At 34.7% G+C, this 22,426-nt stretch overlaps 1 protein-coding gene across 3 annotated transcripts in view; it reads left to right on the top strand.

Moving 5' to 3' along the window:
- Positions 1-22,426, top strand: part of LOC105678940 (neuronal acetylcholine receptor subunit alpha-7-like) — a 187,121-nt gene that overhangs the window by 46,759 nt on the left and 117,936 nt on the right. For 2 of the 3 annotated variants that reach the window (XM_067350929.1, XM_012378668.2), the window contains exon 2: positions 7,661-7,803. The exons of the other annotated variant lie outside the window; for it this stretch is intronic. In XM_067350929.1, coding sequence (XP_067207030.1) covers positions 7,661-7,803 — 143 coding nt within the window. The remainder of the gene's footprint in view (positions 1-7,660; positions 7,804-22,426) is intronic. 3 annotated transcript variants of the gene reach the window in all.

Genomic DNA, 22,426 nt, shown 5'->3' with positions numbered 1-22,426 from the left:
GCAGAGTGAGAAAAGTTTTTAATCGATTTTACTCGGACGTGACTTCCGCTCGACAACGAACTCGTGGACCCGCAACCAGTTTAAGTGCATTGAAAAGAGAAATCGACAGTTCGTGCGGAGGCTTTGTGAGTGATCGCATCATGGCAAGGAGGTTTTTCAGCCCGGTAGTTTGTGAAAAATTACATAGTTATTTTATAGAATGAGGCAAAAAATGCGCCGCTTTAAAGCTCGAATTTGACATTTAGGGTCCTAAACCGACTTACATAATTATATAAATCTTGTAAAATGTAAACAAATCTATGAATAATTTTTTTTTCAATTTTATTGATCTAATCCAATTTAAGTATAGACATAAAAACGACAGTCATCGGAGATAAACATAAAAACCTAATGGAATGCGCGCAATTAAACAGATTTAATTTCCACGCCTAAGACGAGTATAATAAGTTCGCCACGCGTGTAGTGCCACGATTAAAAGTAATAATCCAGTTAATTAGCAATCGCGCCGGCAAGCGAACTGCGCGGAGGTACCGCACATAACAAGCCTTCATTATGTCGCGTTTTCGGAGCGACGTGTGACACGTTTACTCGATAACGACACGTGTTGACCCGATGAATGAGCAGTCCTACTGCTGAACCGTGTACGTTTCGCGGAGGCAAAACGCATTCAAAACCTAATTATCATGAGCTCATTACAGACGCTCGTAGCAGTAATGAGATGCTAACGTAATCGCGCGAGTTCACCCGGTATCGAATCGGTGATAGTGATTTATTAAACGAATCGGCCGCAATCGCAACAATTAAGCGTACAACTGGACAGTGCGATTAATCGACCGCCTAGCTGACGCAGCGCTCGAAAATCCGGGCTATTTTATTGTCGCGATCGAATCTTTCTCTATTAAGTAGCTCTAGATAACAGCAACCGGTATGACCGGTATTTATTTCAGATTAGTTCAATTATATTGATTAAGATTATTAAATTACACCAATTATACTAATATTAAAAATTATACTAAAAAAATCTTTAAAAAAAGTATAACGTTTTGTATATTTTCTTTCACCTAAACACATTAAATGTGAGAATTATTACTATCTAATTGCTTATTAAGTAGAAGAGAGAATAATATTTGTTTCAATAGCATAATATGAAGAATTTGCGGTATTGCGAAATTTAACGTTAAATTGTTCGCAATAATGATTACAGAGAGGCTTCCACCCTGTAATTCTGTTTATAGCGGCAAGGTAGTTGTTCGCATGAACGCAACATTTGTCTCGCATAATCAGTTGTGACATTTACTATGACGACCATAATCTACGTTGGCCGACGCAGCTGGGAGCCAATGACGACTGTGCTGTACCAGCGAATTTGCGTGTAAACCAACCGCAAAGTCAGGTCCGAATGTTAGGGTAAACTCCGCGGGACACGAACACCCGGTACGAAATCACCCATGGTCGTTGTCATAAGATCGATTCGCATTGACCCTTATCAGCCGCAATCGCAATGCACAACGCCCATTGTGATATTCCAATTATTCGGCGCGCTCTGCGGCATTTGCCGAGATCCACAATGCCGTTCGCGAAGTCTCGGATATTCCGCAGTTCGCGTAAATTTTACATCCATATATAGGATGTACTAAAATATTGAAACAATTATTTTTTTTAATTAGAATTTCATCAGGGCTCGCATATCTTTTTGTAATTATTTTGCAATTGTTTTTTTTTATTAAATAATTCTCGATAACCAAAACGTGAAATTAGAATTTTGTTCTAAAACAAAGTAGCTTTAAAATAAAGTTTACTTTAAATTGAAATTTTACGAGGTAACTGTGGGGAATAATTTTTCATTCCCTTATAACATGTTGGATAAATTCCTGGTTAAGTCAACATTGTTAATAGCACACCAGCCAACACACTAGTTCGATGGAAGTAAATAAATTTAACTATTCATCAAAACAATTTTCCGCGTCAAAATACTAAAAGTAAGTTTTTTTTCCATTGTCTGTTTTAATAGAAGTCGTCAAAAGCACGCATAAATTGCGTCACGTGAGAGAAGTAAAAGTTCAACGTTCAGATCAAATATATGAAGATATATAGAAGTTTATTTACTTTTAATATTGTGGAAAACGGTATAAAATTATTGCGGAATACGTATGATAAAGGCACCAATTTTTGCTAAAAAATATGAATAGCGCCTGGGGGGAAAAAAAAAAAAAAAAAAAAAAAACAGACGACAAAAATAGATAGAAAGATATCATTCAACGACGGGCAGCATGTGCTCTTTTCTGTAAGTGAATCGATGTGCGGTTGTATTGTTTGCGATGAGAGATGTAAACTTACGACACGGTCGTTTTCGCAGATATTTACTGTGCCACTGGCAGCGCATGAAGTATGGTTAGAAAATTGTGGCCGTATCACACAATTTATTTGTTTACCGCTATCAACCACCGCTGTGGAAAATTCTTCCTGGCGCGACGCATCGGAAATCTTTCAAACGCTTCATTTCTGCCAAAGAGTTGGCTTTCAATCATGAAAAAAAAAAATTAATTTCTTTTTCGAGTTTTGCAGATTAGTATCATGGTATGCTAGCTATTCCTTAAGCAATACTAACAAGTATGTTACATGCAACTCGCGCATTTTCCATAAAAGTGCTATGCATCAATCGCGAAACGTGACGGGAGTCTAACGAGGGAAAAAATTTCTTCGCAACTTCATGATATTTTATTGCTTGCCATCTTATCAGAGATTTTACGACAGTACAGATTTATGGCAAAAATCCGGCATGAATAAGGTACAGGCGTAGACGTTTTATAGCCTCAGATTTATCTTACATGCGCGTTACCATGACGATGTCTCTTTTTATCGACGCGGATAAAAGCCAATATTTCGAAAATTCATCAAACGATCGTTCGACAATGTGAAATGACGAAAATAGAAGAATTTGCTTTGCGAAGCGTTAAATTCGCGCACGTTCGACTCTCGATATCGGCCGTTCGATGTGCAATAATTTGCAGCTTGGCACAAACAATGCAGTGCACGCCATGGAATCGTATAATTCCCGCTCGGAGGCGTGACATTTCGATAGCTCGTTGCCACTGCTGTGTCGGATGGAGGAAGATGTATTTCGGAATTCGTTCAATTCGCACGCGTTTTCATCTCGCGATTTTTACCGCTGGATTATACGATAATATATGGCGAGCCGTGTGTAATGGAGCGTTCCGCGAGCAAATGTAAAATTTTCATGAACGGCACTGTCCGGCGAAGAAACGTTCGCCAAATCCATTTTTCAGCTTTTTCATCTGTGATAACCTTGGCACGGCCTCTGACGTGATCTTTATTTACGTCCCGAGGAATACTGAGTCCTCTGCACTCACCACTATTTAAATCCTGATAAGAATTGTGTAGAAGTCGGCCATAAGGAACTTCAGTTTCCATACGTAAAAGTCTTATTAATGTCCTACGTGTGAATTTCTTTCTATGGACTACTGTACAAAGTTTCATTGGCAAAGGCATTTGCATAATGTCTTTCAAATGAAGATGAGTCGTTGTTGCTTTGTTCAAGCGTTTGCAAGCTCATTTAATCTCATTTTCTATAATTATGCAAAATATTTGGTATACTTAATTATTAATATTAACAATATCACAATGTACTTTTACTGTGTATTATACATTAAAGTTTCTGTATACGCTATATCTATTATTCGCGTGTTATTAAATTCTTTAAGAAATTTATAAAAGATTAAATGTAATAGACATTGCGATATAATAATACAAAATTTTGTAATAATCATATCTTCTATAAAAAGACAAGTCTTTTAAATTAATAAGAAAAGAATGTAAAAAGTACTTTCTTTGATAATTCTGCAGTTAAGTAAAAATGAAAATATTTAAGATAGTTATCTACTACGCGATTCTTTTTTCACGGCTATGTCCTTGCGGTCCACATCATCTAGACACGATACTTTGCATATTCATCGACAAGGATTTCCGCGAAAAAAATCATTTCCAGCTGAAATTCATTTCCCAGAGTAAAATCATATGACGTGTCCGGACGCGTCAGCAATTCCTTTCTTCATTTCATGCGCTCTCGACATCATAAAACCGTCCCGATCTTTCTTGAGGAACGTGGAATGAAATGAGATCATAACCGCTGAATTTCGTGCGAATGACCGCGTATGAAACTTAAAAGTCTTATCTGCCAAAAGATGAAATGTTATCGTTAAATTAAAGCCCGAATTCCGACGAGAAACGTTGAGACGTTAAAACCGACTTTAATCGGTGATTGGAGTAAACTAGGACTTTTCTATTTAAAGTTTTTGCGATTTCAATCTCCCGTACTTTTTGAAGAACAAATAACCCATTTATTTAACGATTAAAGGAACGACTGTTCTTTCGTGAAAGGCAAAAGATCAAATCTTTGCAATTTTATTGCCTAAAATTATAAGTATATAATTGAATCTCTATTTTATTAAAAAATATAAAAAATTATATATTTTAAAGTATATAAAAAATATTTAGAGTTTCTTTGCTTTTTATGATTGTAGAAAGAACGAATAATTAAGATAACAATACAAATAATAAAAAATTTCTTTACACTTTTAGTATAATTATGTTGCAAATAAAGGATAATTAATATTTTATTTATTTTGTACTTGGCTTTTTTTAATAATCAAGAATGCTTCGTCCTTTAACTCTTTTATTTTATATTTTGTATACGAACTATTATGTGTGTAGAACGTTATTCCCTTACTGACTTAAAAACGTAAAATTGGTTAAATTTACGCTGGTGTCTCTGTGAGATCTCGAAATCGTACTTGTTTCCCTTTCTTTCTTTGTCATTCATGAATTCAATTATCCGTTGTATTTCCCAAGGATGCCGTATGTCTAAGTTTTACAATTTGGCTTACGCTGCGGTGTCTTCGTTGCATACGCGACAGAAATGGAACGATGCCGCGTAGATAATGAGAATTTCTCGAAAGAGCTTGGAAGAAACTGGCACGTGCATTTTTCATCATTTTGCGGCATGAGACGCCGCCAATCGCGAGGGAATACACTCATATTTAATACTTTGTGTTCTTCGTGTTTATTCTGTTTCTTCGTATCTATTCTTTGTTTCAATAGTTAGAACTAAATAAGAATATTATTTATAGGAATAAATAAAATTATTGATTATACTTTTCCTAATCTCCAAAATGTTGTATTCGGCTTAAAAAAATAATAAATAAAAATCAGTCAATTGAAAAAACCAGAATCATTAATTCATTAATTGGCAATTACATACTGTAACACACAACAACAATATCCTATATTGATTTGCTTTTTGCAACTCCATTATATAACTATAATATATTACTACGTATAATTTAACACAGCTGTACAATAAATCATTATTTCAACTTCATTACAATTATTATATTTATTATCGTGGCAAAATATAGTATTGCAAAATGTTAATATTAAAATAACACAAAAGTAAATTGGTCTTTTTTTATGATGCTTCGTATTCCGCAGATTGCAAGAGAACCTTGTTCCGCGACACGAATGTTATCACGCTCGTTGTAAAAGAAATTTATGCAGCGCGAATGTTCGCGCTTTAATTACGCGTATTTTTTCCTGTCCCGCGCGCACTCTATCTGCGAGTTCGCCTCGCGCCGCTTAAATTCGCATCCTTGCGCCTCTGTTCCGACTTTCGTGGGCGAGTTGCAATGTAAATGTGTATACGGAATGCAAACTCTGCTCGTCTCCCTGTGGAAACGCACGCAAAGAAATACTGACTATACAAATACGAAGTGCATCGAGCCAGGATTTTACGGTTGTCAATGAAATTTGAACAATAGAAACGGGATTTTGCATTAATCCCATTATTCATAACTGTTCATGGGGAAACAGCATGTACACGTCCTTTTTTCGTCTGTAAATACTAGAAACCGAATTAAAAAAAATTCTGTGCTTCAATATCGGGACATTGGTGTTTTTTTAATTTTAAGCAAACAAAAATTTAATTTAATAGAATTTTATTGAATTGGCCAAAAAGCTTTTTCGTTTCTTTTAAAGAAAATTTAAAAACAAATTTTATGTCAATCTGAAACTTGTTTTCAAATTTTCTTAAAGAAAATAAACCAATTTTTTGGCCAATTAAACATTTTAAAGTATAATTATCGGCAGATATAATTAGAACTATGAACGAATCAATACTATTCAATCTACTATCTATTTACTAATACTATCATACTAGTGAATAGAATTGAAAACGACATTTAAAACACGTTCGATGACGACTGATGTTCTTCAGCAATAAAAATACATAAATTAATTAAATCCACATTGTAAATAATTATATAATATTAAAAATATTAACACAAATACTTTATTGTGATTGATGAAAGATTATCGTTCAGCTTTAAGCTAGTTCAGCTTTACGATATCTTACTTTCTGAGATGTGTCGATAAATGTCGATAAACTCCCGCCGCAATATGAAACTTCAGCCAAAGTATCAGATCCTCGATACATTGATGTAGTTATTTAGAAGCCTCAATACACTTCATTAATCATGTATTAATCCATTAAGTTTTATTTATTATCTATTAATTAATAAAGAGCAAATTTTAGCACCGCAAGTTTTAGCACCACATTTTTTTGTATTACTTTTTTTTAACATAAATATATGTTAAAAACCCCCCGGAACAATAATAATAAAAACATTTTGTTTGCATTTTTATGCATAATATGCATTTTTGCCAAATGTTGTATAAATATAAGTGAGATCAGAACTGTATTGTATAGTTACAAATAAAGATTTTTAAGTCATTTTCTAAAGGCGACGATAAAGTTTACCAAGCTTATTTAAGTAATAAACATCGTAAGATATAAAAACTTCCAACTCATTAACGTTAGTAACAAATTACCTGAAAGTTACTAAACTTCATGAACCACAAATCCGTACTTTAACTGAACAAAATACTCCGTTATTTGTAACATAATGAGGCATGTAAGGAGAGAGAAAGAGAGAAAGTGATAGAGTCAAAGGTAAACAGAAAGAGCGAAGAAGGGGAGAGGACAAAGAGGAAAAGCCGTGTAATAAAAAGCAGTAGCGTAGTCTAAAGAAAGAGAGACAAAAGAGGTGATTTATTCAAGAAAGATAAACTGCAGGTCGTAATGGTAGAAGACAGGTGAAGGGAGAGGGAGAGGGAGAGGAAAAAAGTGAGACTTACGGAAGGAAAGAGACAGGTAACGAGCGACGAAGAAATAAGGAAGAAGCGAGAGGAAGGGAAAAAGAGAGACAGAGAGACAAGGGTTGAGAGAGAGAGAGAGAGAGAGAGAGAGAGAAAGAGGGAGAGAGAGAGAGAGAGAGAGAGTATTCGCAAAGTTGTGTATTCGCGGGAAGTAGTCCAGAACTTTGGACTTGGGCGGCTAACGGTGGTGAGGGGGTAGGTAGGTAAGTAGATAGGGGATAGATCTGTGCTCGCACAGTCTTCGGAAGATAAACGTTGCACCGGCAGAAAGAAAGAGAGAGAAAGAGAGACAGTTATTCCCGCGTTATCCTGCTCCTATTTCTTACGTTTTTCCCAAAGCGAGGCGATGCGACGTCGACGACGGGACGAAAGAGATCGTCGCAACTAATTACGCGCAATTTCTCACTGACTGCTGATTGTGATTGGGCAGGGCTGGTAAGTGGCGGTTTGCACGAGAAGCGGCTGCTGAACGACCTGCTGGACGCGTACAACGTGCTGGAGCGGCCGGTGGGTAACGAGTCCGATCCCCTCCAGCTGAGCTTCGGCCTCACGCTCATGCAAATAATCGACGTCGTAAGTGTCCAAACTATTTTCTTCAGCTTCACCGTCCGGGCGTCGGACTCAGTTTTTTTTTTCGCGCCTTCGACGCTTCGGAGACTCATAGATTATACGTAATCTTTATTTCTTTATTTCAACATCAATTATAAATGTCTGTAAAGTGTGTGTTTTTGTGAATATTCTTTATACATCATGCATTATCTTTTATATTTTTGTATTAATTGAGATTTTTTTTTCTTTTCGAAAGACCATTTATAGATCTGTCTTGAAAATTATCATATTTGATTCGTGATGACTTGAGTTTTTGTTAGTTCGTCAAGAATATTATTTGATAATTATTTAATTAACAATACAGAAAGCTTTCGTATTGTCATTATCCATAATATTAGTCGTTGAAATTTTAAGTCTGATTTAATAAAAGTTAATGTTATTCTGGCGACGTAAGCGTATTTTGTTACCACAAGACTCGCAAAATTATTAGTATCAACCAATATTGGTGAACAAATTTATGTAGCGCGTTTAGATTTTAGATATATTAAGATATGTATAGTATCAGTAGACTCTTAAACATGTTCCATCATGCTGATCCGACGCTCGCATATCAGAAATCTTGAATAGTCGCTTGGCAAACAATATATAATATTCTTGAACACGTATTCTTGAACACGTTAAAATAATATACCGCAAACTAATATTAACTATTTTTCTTACAAAAATAACTACTAAATTTTTCTTAGTTAATTGAACTCATTCCTTAATCTGTGAAGCAAATTAAAATCGTTTTCTAATTAAAAATAAGTTTAGCCATCAAATTACTCTACAAAAAAAATTATATTGATATTATAATTAAAAAATTTTTGATATTTTTCAATGATTATGCAATATTCTATCTTCGATTTTTCGTAAAGTCTGTTATTAAAAAATAGTGCGGTTGATTACGTATGCTTTGAATACGACAGAATTACGTGTGTGGTACTGACGTATGTCCGTGTAACGTCCTTGTAACTATGCATGTCGCGGCAGAAATAACATTGAAGCAAACAAAGTGCAGTCACTGCTGCAATTCGTAAATGTGTGCGTGTTGGTGTAATACATGTCGCCGTAATAGCATGCACACCGGCGGATAAAAGTACCGCGAATTCCAAAGTTGCGGCCCTAAGTTGGCCGCAGATGAATCGCGCGCACCGATCAATGTCACAGATCGACGCTCAGCATTCGCTTAGGTCTTATTGTTAGACGGACTATAAATTGGGGTAATAGCGTTAAAACTGTCTTTAGAGAATCGCTATAGCCTCGATTGCTCGCGTGTATTTACTACTTTGATGAAAAATATATCTGTTGTATAAAGTTTATTAGATTCAAATCTGCGTTTGAGAATATGTATCTATAATCAATTAAAGAATTGAGTTTTATAACTTTATATATGTCATAAAGATAATGTATAAAATCACATAAATTTTTTTTAAAAAGTACTATTTTACTCGATTATACGTAAAAATTTGCTGATTAAATATATAAAAGCAAAAAATCAACTTTATATTTTGATACAAAAATCTACTAAAATGTTATTGCGCTTTCTGAATGTCTGAAGTAATTGATTATTTTATTAATTATACCTAATACTCAATAATGTAAAATGGCAATTTAATTTTTTTTAAAATAAAATTTCAATTTATTATTGCATTATTATATTGAAACAAACAAATAGATAATATTTTTTCGTCAAAAAAATTATTTACTTGATTCAACTATCTTCAACACTCATAACTCATCGCGAATGAAAAGATTTATCATTTTGTTCGTCCCTTTATTTCCGTAGTTCGTGCTGATTCGGTGGCAAGGGGTCAAATGGCGAAGTTAAAGCACGACTTCCCGAAAGAGACAACGCATGAGTTCCCTCCCGTATGCGAAACAGGAAGCTTTTAATTTCCGAAATCCGTATTGTCGGTCGGTGCCGCGGCGGCGGCTAGCTTCGACGGCAACTCGAACTATTCCCTTCCCCTCCAGTCGAGAAAGGCAATATCACCAGTTTCGTGGTGCATGCGTGGCCCCGAATATAAATAGCGTGTGCACCGTACACGACCGTGTACGCTATGCGCCACACGCGCCTTGCACCGCCGTTTATCTTCGACGTTGCACGCCGCAATTTTCGACGCAGCACTGGGGGATGCGCGATAAACTACCGAGAAGGATATCGAGTGGCAAGGGATGCGAACGCGATATTGTGATCACACGCTGAGTCTAATAATAATGTTCCGGCATTGATATTGGGAGAGTATGCGTTGCTAATCTGCTATCTATTAAAAAATCCAAAGGATTATTTCCAAAAATAGGGCATATCAATTAAATAAAAAAATTTTTTTTAATTATTATGTGGTTATTTAATGCTAAAATAATATTAGTATTCTATCTGCTTATCAGCATTGCTGCGTATGTTCTGTGTTATCAATATATGAATATAAAATTTTGCTGTTATCAAAAGTTATTTAAAGTCACTGCATGTTTGTACGAGAGTGTAGCATGTGGTGTTTATCAAAATATGTAATATCCTTACACGATATTCAGAAGATACTCGTATCACGGAATACAAATCAGCGTGTGTATCTGTGCCGCATCTAGATTGCACGTCGCGGCATGTATGTTGTTGCCATTTGCACCCCGTGTACCCATGCACACGTGTCACTGCCTATCACTTCTGCGCATTCGGGGATTTCGTATGCTATTGCGATCGTTGCGGGTATCTATAAAGCCCGGCCGAATGAAAAGTGGATGTGTGAGATAGCGACTTATTCAGGATATTCGAAAAAGGTGGCCTGCACGCCAAGATCTGTAGATATAGCGCGCAACTAATAATTTGCTTATAAAGTTATAAATGAAATATAGAGTTTCGAGACTATCATAATCACTACAAAACGTGTCACAAGATACTTTTTAATTTTCATCACTGCGCACTTTTAATAAGCAAGCTTTAAATTAAAATTCCGTGAAAAGTAAAATAAAACTTCTACTTTCTAATAACAACTTTAAAAAAACTTATGAAAAGCAAATATTTATTTTTCACGATATGTTTATCGCAATGTATGTATTAAAAATATTTGTCCTTGTATTAAGTCTGTTTGTTTTAAAAACATATCTTAATTGTTATTGTAAAAAATACTGCAGATTCTGTGATAGTAAGTACGCTAACATTATTTTCCAACAATCTATAAGAAATCTTTAATGTCATTGCACATCGAATTAATCGGTGGAAATTTAATTGTAAGGAGTCCGATAAGTAGAAAGAAGCGGGACGATCTATTTTTTTCACAAAGATTCAAACATGTCTTACGTCACTGGATATAAAAACATCATCATCGATAAAAAAAATTATATGCAAGAAGCATACGCATGATTATCGAGATGCCGTTTGTCGGAATTATCTTGATGCATATCGATAAAATCTGCATGCGAAGACCTTATTTCTTTTATAGCCCTAGATATTTATATAGATTACACGTATATCTTTATACTTATTGTTTATATTTTTCCACATATTTATATCTGAAAAGCAAAAGAATATTAACTTGTTTTTCCAAAAAGCTTATAAAAAATCAATGTAAAAATATTTTATAAGATAAATCAACAAATAAATTCAAACAAACATTAAAAAAAATAACAAAAAACTTATATGCCATTGTATATATATTCTTGATGCTTTCGTATATATATTTTTTATTTTAAACAATATAAATTTATTATACGATTATTTTTATTGTAACATCGACTTGCTGCGTCGTTTTCAATCATCAATATACAATAGCTTCAACTGAACTTTTGCTTCTCAGATGTAGAAGTACGTTTTGTCTACAAATTGCAAATCTTTTCTATAGAATCAAGAGAAATCAATTACTTATTCAGAAGTGCCCTTTGTCATAGCGCTCGAACGGCATGACGCTTGAAATCATGAACAATTTCGTCCTGGAACCAGCATGCCTGCTCCAGGAGTAAGTTTCAATAGTGTTCCGCAGCGGAATAGTACTTAGTTTGGAGATTAGCCGAGTTTCAGAGCTCACTTGCAATGGCACCGACTATCTCGTTTCTTCGGCCGAGAGTGTGCACGTGCGCGGTACAGCGCACTGACGTTTCCACCGCCGACGAGAGCGGAAGGAAACTCGCAGCGTTATCGTCAATGCGCGCAATATATATTTCGGCACACATTCCCTTAGGGTTGCTTTGCCTTATCTCGCAATGAGTTTGTCTTGTAGATAAGTGTAGTTCAACAAATCGGCCGTAAGATATATGCCACCCCCACACATAAAAGTAATTGGTTGTACTTGCGCGCGATTTATCAAACATCCGAGTATTGCAATTTATTACTAGGCAATTGTAAATTTTTTTACAATTTATTGTATTCAGCTAAATGTATACAAAAGAGTGGAAGATTTTAAACCGTAAACAATATCAAAATAAATATAGAGTGATTCGCGATTACAATATGAAACGTTAGGAGTGTATTTCTCATACAAATCTAAGGAAAGATCTTTACAAGAAAACATCCAGAGAGAAATGTTATTTGCAACTTCTTAAATCTCTTGGAAACTAAATCTGGCATTTATAAGTCCTCTTTTAAAATTAAATGAGAAATAAAGTTATAGATCCATATTCATTTCCGAAGCTTAGTTTATTGAAGTTTATAACTATAAAGACTATTAATATCTCTTGAAATTTTTGTATCAGAATTTTAATTCCATTATCAAATTTGAATAAAAAATTTACATTTTACGTTTCATACATTGATATCGAATCACAGTATATTTATAGATAAGCTAATAAATAAATTGATTAAATTATAGTTTGATACAGTAATTGTTTGCTGTGTTGGAAGCTTCTATTTGTTTCAAATTATATTATTGATAAATGTTATTATATATTATTGATTATGATTAAATCCGACAAAATAGAAATGGATATAACAATAATCCGTCAAATAGGATATAATAAATTTAGAAAAATTATTACATTCTAAAATAAAATACAAAGGTCGATAAAAATTTTAATGCCGAGTAGATGACAATGTGATAGCTAGAAGTTTGTGTATAATTAAAGTATTTTTTCTCAATAAAAAAGTATATGTGTGTGTGTGTGTTATGCAAAAACATTTATATAGCAAAGAGTTCTATATAAAGTCGTTCTTTACATTATATTTTTAACGGATATAGAATCTTTCAATTTTTCTCCTCTAATTCTTTCTTTATATATAGCCGGTTTCACCGGTAATGAATCGCGTCTTTTTTCGTCGAGACGTTCGTTACAATTTAAGCCAGGGCTTAAATAACCAATCGCAGCTGCGGAATCGATAATAACTCAAAGTCTTAGTGGAATCGAATTGGAAATGAAGGTGGAACGTGAACGACTTTCGCGCCATTTGAAAGCGATACAATTGACTCCTATTGTTTATTCCAAGCTATGATATTATTGCAAATTTTATTTTAAAATAACAATGCAAGTCTTATATCTCAGTTCTTTTCCGTTGAATTCACAAGAATCCATTTTTAATAATGGAGTTCATATATATATATATATGTATAAGTACGACAAGAATCAAATGTAATTCCGTGGAGACTCATTAGCGTAACTAGAAGTAATATACTGATATTAAAAAACATTACTTACAGCCCCGGAAAAACAAGATAAATTATTCAATAAGTATCAATTCTGTATAAAATAATATTTTGCTTGTTCTACAAATTTCGTCAGCTGTAAATCGCATATTACGAAAAATTACATCTCATAATCTTCACATTTTTTCAAACACGTGATGTTATTTATCGTAATTACATTTGCCGAGTAATAAAAGCATTTCACGTAACTGCAAAATTACGCATACATTAAAGATATATGATTCACGATGTATCATTACGACAGATCCAGATTCTGTAGCACGTGCTCGCATTAATACTCTGTGCATTTATGTCGCCCACACTCCAACTGGTGCTTTCTTCGCTTTTCGAAGAGCTTTTGAAATACTGCCGCATTGATTATACTTTGCAAAGCGATTCTCGAAACGACGACGATCTAAATTATAGCGTCCCTGCGCCCGTACACGCCGAAGAATGTACGCTACATTTGCTCGCACATTCTTAACAGATTTTATTCCGGTCGTGTATCGGATTTTCTATGGCTGTAGTTTGTAGTTTTGTTGTTGGATAAAAATTTTCGATTAAAAAGATGTATACCAACAATTGCAAGATGTAATGAAAATTCTCAAGATTTGTGTGATATTTCCGATTTTATATATGCTGTTATTAGATATGCTGATGTTTCTGATTTTTTAATAGATATTACAATGCAAAATTATTCTAAAATTTGTTATTAAATTGTAAAATGTTTTTTACTTATCCTATCATTTAATTGAAAAATTTATTGCAAAACTAAAAATGCGATCATGTGAAAATTCAGAGAGCCATATCATATATCGGATATTTTATTTATTATATTCAATATTTATTTATGGCTCGTGATATATATCGATTTTTCTTTGCTCATCGCCTACGCAATAAATGTTTGACAAACACAAAAATTGTTTTGTCGGATAATCTAAATCGATTTTCACATGACCTATGACCCACTTTCATTTGTAGCTCTACATTATGAATGCTTTGCAATTTCGCGTCACGTGCTAAACAAACGTGGAATAATACATCGACATCGACAAGCATGTTCAGTCCCTCCGAATTCGGTAGGAAATCAAATTGTGTAAAAACGTGTATTGCATTCTTGCTTCAAATGTAAAACAGATAAACTCTTGACTTATGGTTGTGAGTTACTTGTGTAAAATCACTCTCAAGTTAAAACACGCCAACCTTATTTAAATCGAATTTGTGTCATGTTTTTCATCTAAACAGAAGCATTGTCTTTGAACAACGCACAACATGTACTTGTGTATCTATTGCTATTAATTGTTATTTGCGTTTTCCTTTAGTAGAATTATATTCCGTTGTTTCTGAAATATAACAACTATCGAATTGTGTCACTTTCAAAACAAGATGATGTAATAAATTTACATTAGGAAAAGTTGGCGTACAATAACAATTTCGAATGTATCGTAGGAGGAAATACGTGCCAGGAATGATATTTTGTTTGGAGATTTACGCGAAAAGCGCTAGTTCTGTTGTTTCTGATGCGCATCAGCTCTTGAATGAATGGGTATTAGCCCTTCGTAAATTATTCATGAGTAAGATAAAAATAATGACGCAGAGGGACAGCTGCAATTTACGGAGATATAATTCGTCTCTCCACTGTTAACTGAATAATCAAAAAGATGTCGTCGCCTGATGTTCGTGACAATGCTAATAAACTCTCATAATTGCTTTTCCTGAGGAACCGAGTTTGTGTAACGATTTTATATGTAAAATTAAACTCGGGGTCATATCGAGATAACAGCCGCCCCTGTGTGTTACTGTTACTCACGTTTCCTCTTTATCTTTTAATACTTATATATATTGTAATAATATTCAACAAGATACACAGATATTTCGTCAGTTCTACAAACTTCACAGTTCGTACTGATTTATCGAATTCCTTATCGTAATTTGAATGGTCGCTCAAAGTGCTTAATTAAAATAATTTCCAAAGTCCATCACGTCCGCGCGGCATAGTTTATCAAGTTAAAGCATTTTCCAACATCCATTTTCTGTCAGAAAACTTCTTGCTCCCGTGGAATTTCGAAGTTAGTGGCAAAAATGAGATCCCATGGCTACGGTATTCAGTGTCGGCGATAGAGGATAGTTTTTTTAATTCTTAAACTTTTTACACATCCAACGTGCATACACATTTTTTTGAAATATGTAAAAGTTATTTGAAAAATAAATTCATGCAGCTCAAGTATCTGTGAAACTTTGCAACGTTCAAGTATCTAGAAATTTTTTATCGCGATTACTTTTAATCTCATTTTTGCTTGTTTTTAATTGTTTCGCAATCAATTATATGTATATCTTCGCAAATGTTAAGTAAGAAGAAAGTACAATGTGCATAATTGGAATTTTCTATTTCACCAGCCATTCTTTAAACTTATCTTAATGTTATCTTTAAAGTTCTGCTGAAAGTTTAATATATGAGAAAAAGAAAATAATTTATAAAACAACACACCTTGAATAGGAAATGAGAAATATCCAAACATGCTTTTATCTAATGGCCCCTTTATCGTGAGCAAAATTTCAAAATGAGCAATCATGTAATAAATTTATGTAATAATTTTATTACCGACTTTCTGGCCACAGCTGCGAAAAATATCAAGACAGATTAGCTGATATTATGTTAATTATCCAAGACGCTGAGCAATTTGGCACCCTAAGTGGAAAGCTTAAGTAGTTAAAGCCAGCCTGACCGGGCCCGGTTCGAGAAATTCAAGGGAATTTAAGGAAGAAGGACTATATCCCCAAGGGCATCAGGGTTAAAACCTCGGCAAAATAGGCTGTGGGAGAGCCTGCCAAAAGAGGGTCTCACAATCTGTAAATCCTTGGTTAAGCCAGGACGTGCTAAAGGACGTGATTGGTCGAAATAAAGGCGAGTGGCCCGATGAAATTTGCATAGCCGATACAGATTTGCATGTGCATATTGCATAATCTTTTTAGGAATAACGCGAGATACAACGTAGATGGCTTTAATATTCAATGACAAATATGACGAGCGTAAAATAGAAGATCTTGGAAATTTTGAATTAACCACAACTGTCTGGAAACAAAATTTGCCATTTTGATTGTTATTTGCTATCACAATTTTGATATGTATTCCAATTTATAATTCTACAATCGTCAAAATCATTTTCTTCAAAAAATTGATTTATATTAAATGTTTGTTTATTCGTTTTAAATATACAGCGTTCATAAATCCCACACGTTTCTGTAGAATAGAAAAGATAATTTTAAAATCGTGTAAATTGGAGTATATCATTGCGAGTAAATGTAATTCAGGAGCTTCCTTGCCTGAAGCCTTCATTCGTTACCGCTACTCGTCTACTATGCAAAATCGAATAGAAGTTGTGCACTTCTCGTGAGTGCGTGTGCCGCAATTTAATTTTCGCACACGACGAAGTGCAATTCGCGAGTGGAAGAAAGCCGACTAATGGCCGGGACGACGGCAACGATGAGGAGAAGAAGCCGCGGGGTTTCCATCAACTCTCACATCCAATTCGCTCTGCCGCTATTCGCGCAGTGATGACGAACGCACGCACGAATAACGCATAATGGCAAGAAGATGCGTCAGAGGAAAACTGAATTTGTTCAATGGGAAAATGCGCGGCATTCGTGCGAGCTGAGCTGCGCCATTTGCTACAGCGCGTCACATACCGCGAAAAGTTTCCCGGTCTGCCGTTCTATGTTGAATTAACCGTCCGCGCGCCGTAATTCATCACTATCACAGCGATGGCGTCAAACCATCGCGAATAAGATAAATGAACGATTAAAATAGGGACACGCTATTATCGCGTCACGCCAGCTTACACGCTCTATCATACTGCGCTAATAAATAATAACGGTAATTATGTTACAATTTATAGATCTCGTACTTCGCTCCGCTCATACTTTTTATTTTGCTCGTTGATATTTATTTTCTGTCAATTGATTTGTATTTTTTTTCATCAAATATAACATAAACTGTTATATATACAACCAATCCGTTTACTATAAGCATGACGGAATTTTAAAAAATATGAGTTTCTAAAAAAAACAAAACAAGTGATATTATGTGATACCGCACATACCGATGTTATTTAAATCATCGTTGAATACGAATGAGATTGCGAATATAAATATTCGTTTAATCTCAGCATTTTTATATTAAATCTAGAAAAATAACATCATTGCTATAATATTTATCCATCCGATAATATAACATGATAGAACAAAACGTAAGCTCACGTGAGGTAATAATGACGTGTTTCTTTTTAGTCACGCGAATGTAAGTAATGAGTTCACTCATCTACTGCTACGCCACCCTTATCTTCTTAATGTCGGTCTTTCTTTTGTTCTCAATATATTGAGCGAGATAATGGAAGATAAGTTAAAGATCTATAAATACACATATTTATGTCTATAGACCTAATAATGTTCGCGCGCGAGTTCCAATGTTCCAATAACTACGTATTAATGTTTCCTGTTATTCCTACCATTTTTTAAACAATTTTGTAATAATTTATTATTATTATAATTGTTTTGTAATTAATTATTACTATATTTAAAAATCATAACTATATTGTCCTGATTTTTTATACATAGTTTAAAATAATAAAATATTATCAATGTCATCAATTTAACATTCGTGATAAATAGCAATAATAATATTTGCAAAACTTCAATTCAATATTTGAGTGGAATAATAAAGGTCTGTAAATTGAGCGAAATTATGCAAAAAGAATCTGTTTAATATGCCGTGTCACGCACGAGAAGAGATTTTCCCTAGCTGTCATGCGACCAGTTCAAATATCCGCGCATGATATCTTTTATTTGCGTGAGAAATTGTAGGACGATATTCCAACGTTTTAGAACCATCATAGAAAAACGCATTTATTATAAAATACTGATACCTTTGCTGTCTGAATAAATAGAATGAAGAAGATGGAAGAGAAGGACGCATATTGCTACATTTAAAGCACGTCGCGTTTCGCGATCGTGCCGAAAATTGCGAAACGTATATACCGATAGAAATTGAAACGGCGCACAGATCATTGTCTGTTCGGAGACGAATCGTCGACCGTATTGGGTTTATGATACAGAACACCAATAAATGCGCTACGTGCTAGACGATATTGCTTTCGGCGCTAAAATGGAAGTATAGGTCACGTCACGATTTTGCTGTGGAAAATGACGAAACATCCGGCGAACATTTACTCAACAGCTGCAGTGAATCCGCGCTCACAAGAAGAATACCGCCATCGTCGCCTTGGAAACACTGGTTTACGTGATATCGCGATGAAATTTTTGTTCTCTTATTTTAGAATTATTAACAGTGAAGTTAACATTTGTACTCATAGGTGGATCGATACCATAAAACAAAGTGGCAAAGTCCCTAATGTTGATAGAGTCGCGCAATCTGCACGTCGAGAATTAGCCTAACGATCCGTATTGTTCCGAGATCGCGAAATTGCATTAAATATCGCAAATTGGTGAATATCATTCTCCATTTGGCGCATTCGGAAAGCTTTAGCGCGCGCTGAAACGGGCAGCCAGTTTATATTATTTGTTACTGCATAAATTGGCTGGCCGTCGCGGACGGAAAGTGAATCCCGAAACTTCGTTCGCCCGTTACGAGGGCCGCGCACGTGATCTGTTTGTATCACAGCTTTTCCACTGCGGCGACGGCTTATCCCACTTCCGAAGGGGCCGTGAACGTATGACCCGCAGTCGTCGCATGGAACCCATTCTTCGGCGGATATGAGAAAACGAGCTCTCTCCGAATGCGCCGATATGGCCGCGTGTGCGGGAATAAAAGGCGAGAATTATTAATCGTCTGGCGAACAGAGAGACGTGAGCGAATGTGGGACGCGCGTGTTACGGATTCTCTCAATCTCTTCATATTTTACCATCTAATACTGAATACGTGGTTAGTAATTCTAAAACTAGTAAAACAGTATTTAGAAGTGAATGCGCGCCAACTAGTAAAGATTGTCAATTTTATTTACTGTGAGTACCTTTGGTCGTTACTCTTCTTCTTTTTACATGGAACGGTCCGAGTAGACAACAAAAGTCCGGTCTCTAACGAAATTACATGTGGCATCCTGCTTCTGACTCGATCGTCGACGATTGCTCTCGATAACTTGCCCGGAGAAAGTTTCCGCACTTACGAGCGAGTTTACTTCCGTAAATCAGTTCCCCGCCCCCGGGATAAAGTTTATGCTCTTTCGCGTAACAGCAGCTACGTTTTTAACCTCGTTGAGAAAAATTGTACCGATTTTGTAATTGCGTCCCTAAAAGATACTTCTGAATTTCAATGGGCTTTCATTCTATACACGACGAACGTCCCGGATGCATTTGGAATGCAAATTCAGCGCAGACATCATTAAACGCGATCGTTATTATAATAGTATAATAAATTTTGAATAACAACGCGAATATTTTCATAAATTATGAAAAGTTTGTTCTTTAAACTAAAATATTATTTCCAACAATTACTGTTAATACGTTAATAATACATTTAATAGGAGATATTTCAAAAACTTATGCAAATATTTTCATCCAGTAACTACGAGTTTTATTCAAATAATTCCCATTTGATTTTTCCTTAAACAAAATTTTCACTGAAGCATAATCGCTGTGAGTTTGCTCAATATTAAGCGTGGAAGGATTTTAGCGGATTACGTCTCAGGAGCTTAACGAGTAGTGAATTCTAAATTATTTTCCGGTGGACTTTCTCTCATAAAAGTTTAAACGGGACATAATTATCGAGTTATTTACCATCAAATATTAAAGTAATCGAAAATAACACTAATCTTAGTAATCACAAAGTTCTTATTTGTGGCAACTTTCTATTAGATGTCTTCCAAACATATTTATACATATTTCTGAGTTTGTACTAATATTATATGCAATGTAATATTAAAAAATTCGCAATATTACGATTAAAATTAAAATTTTTTTTCAAGTGTAAACGTTTTATAAAATATCAGATTACAAAATATGCAGCCCGTCTAGTTTGTCATCATCTAGTGTCTTCATAATTTTATACGTGGCTAATTTTTGTTTACTGCGCGCAATAGAAATAAAATAAAAGTTGTTTTATTATAAAGATATTCGCATTTATTGGAACTGCAATAATAGTTGCGCAAATTTAATCACGATAGAGTTAACAATATCAATGTGAATCGGCAATAAAAGTAATAACGAATCAAATTTTCTTTTATAGCACTCTACGGTTTTGCAGAAAATTGCAAAAGTATTGATAATAGGTGATATCGATCGGAAAAATATATTCGTAGCATAAATATTTACTCTAACCATAAGCGATCTATCATGATTTCTCGATCTAAGTTGAGATCGTAAACCGTGTGCGGTTTTATCGACTGACCGATGCACGATATGTTGCAACCTGTTGCTCTTGACGGACAGTCTTGAGAACGATCCTCTATCTGCCTTCTCAGTTATTTAAATTAATTGTGCGAGAGAAACATATAAATACTAACGTCAAATTGAATAAAAGTGATTTCTTTGCACATTATAACAAATAATTTATAACAGCTGATTTAAAAAAGACTGACTACCCATTTATTTACAAATCCAACGACGTAATTATTCAGAATTACATTTCTCTTGTTCTACTTTCTTGTTATAAAGATTACTTATGCATTACAGCATCCGCGCAATTAACTTTTTATTTAAATTGATTATTATTATTACAAATGTGCAATACACACACATATATATGTATTGTTTCTTAAGTATCTGTTTCGTATATTATTCGTTCAACTATTAACTATTCGTTAAACGATACTAGTACTAATTAGCGCAATCAAAAACGCGATGCTACATAACGTAAATTCAATTTTGTCCTCGTTAAGCCAAAGTTGTATCGTGACGTGAAAAACGGTCGTCCGTTTATCAATTTTGCAGACCGAACAATGCGCATTAGTTTACAAGTTCGCCGAGTGTGCCGTTTGTACGCGCGTGCATAATAATTATCGTGCTACGAATCTTCTGGCTGCGGTAAAGTTACGCGTTTCACCTCGTTACCGCCGCAGTTTCTGCATTGAAGTCCGCAGTCGCGTTGTGCAACCACAACAAAAGAATTCCCGCGTCTCAAAAATTGCCCGTATCTACTACGCGGATGTAAAATGTTTCGAAACTATCGCGTTGCAATTTAATCTAAAAATTCTACAAATATGACATTGTGATGCGGGGTGGTAAAAAAGATGTGCGCACGAGAATTACGCGACATTACGTTGCAGATTCGTATTTTGTGCGCGAGATACGGTCCTTTCTCGGAAGATATGTCGTGCCGTCAGCACGGTATCGGATAAAGATTTCCCCGCGGAGCCTCATACGTTGTTTTCGCAGCATATCTTTTGTTTCGCATGCAAATTTCATCACATGATCCGTAATACACCATGCAGTCTATCGCGAGTCAAGCTGCAAACGCGTCTAAGGTGCGCTATCATAAATCTGTAACTGCATGGAATGGACGATTTATATCTCTATCGACACGTGTCCTCGCCGTAACTAAGCGATCAAAATTAATGGCTCGGAGCGATCGGTTCTCGAACTTGCCGATAATCGCAACCGTCATGGATTTCCGCCGGAGTTGGTGCAATTGAAAACAACGTGCAAAAATTATCGTATTCATCAAATAGACAATCAAAGTGGCAAATTTTTTTCGTAAAATTAACAGAATCTTTAAAATTTCAGAAAACTGATAATCATTATAAATATATATATATTTATATATTTATTAAATATTTTAGAGTAGTAGATATTAAATTCAATTTTTTATGATTAATATTAAACTGAATTAAAAAAAGCAAATATTTTTGCAGATCAGAGCTTAGACATTTCGAATAAGATTAAATTTTATTTCAAATTTATTATATTTAATGTTAAACTTATTACTTAGCAAATAAAAAAATAATTTTGTGATAGATGTATCATACAAATATTTGAATTTCTGCAGATAT

The sequence above is a fragment of the Linepithema humile genome, chromosome 3 (assembly GCF_040581485.1).
Source record: "Linepithema humile isolate Giens D197 chromosome 3, Lhum_UNIL_v1.0, whole genome shotgun sequence".
Taxonomy (NCBI): Eukaryota; Metazoa; Arthropoda; class Insecta; order Hymenoptera; family Formicidae; genus Linepithema; species Linepithema humile.
Note: the sequence above shows the minus strand (reverse complement) of the source record. Positions and strands in the feature narration are given on the sequence as shown.